This window comes from Poecilia reticulata, linkage group LG7, assembly GCF_000633615.1.
Source record: "Poecilia reticulata strain Guanapo linkage group LG7, Guppy_female_1.0+MT, whole genome shotgun sequence".
Taxonomy (NCBI): domain Eukaryota; kingdom Metazoa; phylum Chordata; class Actinopteri; order Cyprinodontiformes; family Poeciliidae; genus Poecilia; species Poecilia reticulata.
In genome coordinates, this window is record NC_024337.1 from 13,038,172 (window position 1) to 13,042,744 (window position 4,573).

Sequence of the window (4,573 nt, forward strand, 5' to 3'; positions counted from 1 at the left end):
TGGTCCTGGATTCTCTGCTGGATGTTTCCTCGTCTCTCCTCCAGCTCTCTCTGCCTCTCAGTCCTTTCTGCTGCAGCTGACACTGTGTCATGGCCTTTATGTTCATCCACAGAGCAGAGATAGCAGATGCATTTCTGATCAGTGCGGCAGAAGATATCAATCACTTTATTATGACGAGAGCAGATGTTCTCCTGGAGGTTCTTGGACGGCTCCACCAGCTTGTGTTTCCTCAAAGGAGCTGAATCATAATGAGGCTGAAGGTGTTTCTCACARTAAGAGGCCAGACAGACTAAACAGGACTTGATGGCTTTCAGTTTTCTTCCAGTGCAGACATCACAGGCCACATCTTCAGGTCCAGCATAGCGGTGATCAGCAGGAGCAGCTTGGAGTCCAGTCTTCTTCAGYTGCTCCACTAAAGCWGCTAGGATGGTGTTTTTCTCCAGGTCAGGCCTCTGWGTGAAGGTTTTCCTGCACTGAGGACAGTGGTAGCTTTTCTTCTTCTCACCTCCATCCCAGAAGTTTTTAATACAGTTCATACAGTAGCTGTGTCCACAGGGAATAGTGACCGGATCCTTCAGTAGATCCAGGCAGATGGAACAGGAGAAAGTTTCTGGGTCCAGCTGAACTGCCTGCTGCTCCATTTCTCGTTTCAGTCACAGTGAGTGTGTTAGTTTCACTTCCTGAAAACAGAAACCGATTCAACTTCTGGTCTATGACTCATGAGTCAGAGCAGAGAGTTTACAGCCAATCCGCTTTCACTTTCAGCAGACGTTGGATCCACCCAGCTTCAAGGCGTGTTGGAGCAGAATATATCAGCCTCAGGAAACGTCTGGTTGAAATGAGTCTGTTTGTCCTGTTTTATTTAGAGCTGGAACATCAGCAAAACAAAAAGCAACAATGTTAATGCAGATATTTTCCAAAATACAGTAGAAATTATATTAATGATTCATCAAGGAAATGTAGAGAGTCAATCTTGTTAGAGAATGAGGACATAATACATATTAACGCCATTAATATGTATTTTCCAATAGTCGAGTTCAGTCTGCCTTGAGGAAAGTTAAAATGTCAACTCCAGGAAATTATCATGATGTTTTAGTCAGGCAGATCCCAGAGTGAGCCACATGAGCAGCATGGGTTGTTTTTTATTAGGTGTGACCTGAACTGGACCTTGGGTTCTACCCCAAACCGGCCAGGAGCCACTGGTAAGTGTCCCAGTGTTCCCATGGCCAGAGCTTCTGGGGACTGATTTTGATAAAAGCATATTAATGTTTTAGAATGGTTCAGTCAAAGACCAAACTTGCAAAAAATGCTTCTTTTTGTAATAAAGCTGTAATATTTTTCAAAGAAGAGTGAGCAGCGTTGCAAAGCGGTGCAGACAAAACCAAAAAGGATGGAAACTTCTATTACATGTGCAGATGTATTTTCTTTTATTCTTATGTCAGTGAGTCACTATATCCAGAAGTTAAAATAGTTTATAACAATTTTCATTTAATATTTATACTTTTTTTTTGTTTGCACACTCATGCAGGAAGCGTTCTGCGACAGACGGAGAATGTGCTCTGTCACATTGTTGGGTATCAGGTTCTCAGTTTGCATCGTTGCAATGCAGTCAGCTCCATGCCACGAAGGACCACTCCCATCCCCAGCATTCCCATCCTCCTCTCTGTTGGTGCTGAGCAGCTGCTTTGACCCTCCCTGCTTCACAGCTGCTGGGGAGAGAGGAGGAAACGGAGAGAAGGAGGAGGAGGAGGAGGAGATGGGAATGTTCTCATACAGTGCTGGCTCACAGCCACAGCTCTTTCCTGTTCTCCCCTTTCATCCCTGAAGTCATTTCGAGTGTGATACATCATCAGTGCCCTTGTTTTAGGACAGAAAGAGAAATCCTACATTAAGATTCAGAAAAAAAAAGATTTTCAAAAGCAGCATTTAAAGCTGGAGATCCCTAATAACTGGCGCCTTGCACTTCCCAGACGCTTTGCATTATTTCACATAAACTGCTTTTCAGGCAGTTTCAGTTCCTTGAACAGGCCAGAACCAGAAGAAGCTGCATGAACCCAGCTTCTGTGCTGCTGAACAGCAGAGACACGGGCAGCCACGTGATCGCCCCACTGGATGACATCATTGCAGAGGATCTGGGACAAAGAGGGAGAAGAGGCAAGACGCTACCATGCTGAACTGACACCATCACATCAGGTCTCTGCAACATGAACGCCCTGCGGACGTCAGCTTGTGACTGAAGCCTCTCAACCTGCAGGGACATCTCAAACTTAGACGTCTGCGTTGAAATGTACTCTTATTTGTCTGAGATGCTGTGGGAAGAAGCCACACCCAGATGGATGCTGGTGCACGGATAATAAATGAGTTCTGTCTGAACTCACCCATCACGTCAAAACTAATATAAGCACCATAACAGTATGACAGAGTGAAAATAAATCACAAAATAAACATTATTATTATTTATTATTATTATTATTATTATTATTATTATTATTATTATTATTATTATTATTATTATTATTATTATTATTATTATTATTATNTACATACACAATTTATCCTTTTCTTTCTTTAGTTTATTGAAATCTTTGTTCAACCATTTTGTCTTGTTTCTCAGGTGTCCTTTGTCTACTTTATCATGTTATTTTATACTCATTATGTATAAAAATAAAAAGCAAGCATAAAAAACTTGGAGGCCTTCATATAAGTATCTGCTCATGATTCTCCTTTTACGCAAAATGATCTTTTCGCAAAACCCGTTTCTATCTTCTTTTTTATTTTAAATAAAATGAAACTAAAAACTTTCCTGAACATCTTCGTCTGAATAATAAAATAGTAAACAAGTTGTTTTGTGGTAAATATTAGTCTTTTGGTTTGATAATTTATTATTATTATTATTATTATTATTATTATTATTATTATTATTATTATTATTATTATTATTATTATTATTATTATTATACTGAAGTTAATCTGTTTACATTTTTGCTTATTTAAAACCCTCAGATATCCTGCAGTCTGATGCGCAGCATCACCAAATGGCGGCGGTAGAATCGTGTTTTTTTTCCACTCAGCACAGGAGCAAATCCGCTGCCTGCCTGCATAAATCCGCCTGCGCCGCCCTCCCATTCAGCAGTTGTTGCATCGACCCCGTTGGGTACAACACGCAACGCAAACACCCCGTTTTTACAAAGCCTCCTTCTTGGCATTTTCTCCTTCTCCTCTTCCTCCTTGAACCTCAGACGGAAAAATGGTGAGTTTTTTTTTTATTATTATTATTTGTGGTAAATTAATCTCGACTGGAGGAATTTGCGAGTCAGAAATTGGTCAGGATTCAGTCCGAGCCGGCGTCTCGGCTGTCACACGACGTCGGGAAGGATTTTCTTCTTTCGATGCRTAAAGCTTTTAACACGTGGGGGTATTTTTATTCTAATCTACGTATCAGATGTTTACTGTATATTTTAATTACATTTTGAATGAAAGGAAGCTGTCAGATTATATAGRTGATGCACAGATTGGTGCGCAGTTGTGGCACAGTGTGATTGTCATTGTTTGGAGATGAGAACAATGCACTGACTGGGGGCATTTAGACGCACAATGAGAGCCGTAAATCTGTATAAAATGTTAATAAGCAACCTTGTTTACTTTATTATTTATGTTTTGCTATAAATATTCCAATTCGATCTATTTATAAACTAGAATATGAATATTTGCACGTTTTTCATTAAGGCAGGGAGGGGCGGTTTGTACTGTAAATGGATGGAGACACAAAGAATGCTTTCATTTTTATTAACGGGACACAATATATCATTTATGAAAAATAAATAATTCATGTTATTCTAAGCTTAATTTCAAATAACAGCATAGTTTTCATTAAATTTACCTTCCTACTGCAAACAATCTGATTAAATAAACTTGTATTATAAAACAGATATGGAGGGGAAGGTCTGTTTTTTTTCTTTTTTTTCATTTTGTGTTCAAGCATCCGCTGTGATTGTGCATCTCCAGGGAGATCTAGTGGAATATTCCAGGCTCGCAGAGTGCCTGCGCCTGTGCCCATGCAAATTAATTTGCATGTGTGCTTATGCTTGCAAACTAGATGCAAGAGTTGGAGAAAAAGGCCAGAGCATGACAAAAAGCGGATCAAAGACGAGAGARGGGGCTTCTGCTGGCAGGCATTCTGAATMCCCTGCCGATTGTGGTGCAGGGTGGTGCCTCCTCCTGCTGCAGTACCTGGTCCTTACAGACAGGGGGAGCACTTAAATGTCTCCAGAACTTGGATGTGTTTATGTGCAAAAGACAGCAAATTGACAAATCTTTTTCCTTGCCCTTTGCTYCACAGCGTGAGTGCATCTCCATCCACGTCGGTCAGGCCGGTGTTCAAATCGGTAATGCCTGCTGGGAGCTCTACTGCCTGGAGCATGGSATCCAGCCGGACGGACAGATGCCCAGTGACAAGACTCTTGGAGGAGGAGATGACTCCTTCAACACCTTCTTCAGTGAGACCGGAGCAGGGAAGCACGTCCCCAGAGCCGTTTTCGTAGACCTGGAGCCCACTGTCATCGGTAAGCAAGAT

The 4,573-nt window shown here is 41.2% G+C and overlaps 2 protein-coding genes across 2 annotated transcripts in view; one reads left to right on the forward strand and one right to left on the reverse strand.

The window, feature by feature from the left end:
- The window catches only part of LOC103467914 (tubulin alpha-1A chain), a 17,134-nt gene that overhangs the window by 10,866 nt on the left and 1,695 nt on the right, over positions 1-4,573 (forward strand). The gene's annotated exons all lie outside the window — the stretch shown is intronic.
- LOC103467922 (E3 ubiquitin/ISG15 ligase TRIM25-like) lies at positions 3-666 on the reverse strand (the record flags this gene model as incomplete). The annotated part of the gene is made up of 1 exon (XM_008414687.2): positions 3-666. A coding segment is annotated over exon 1 (639 nt), but the record flags the coding sequence as incomplete, so codon positions are not given.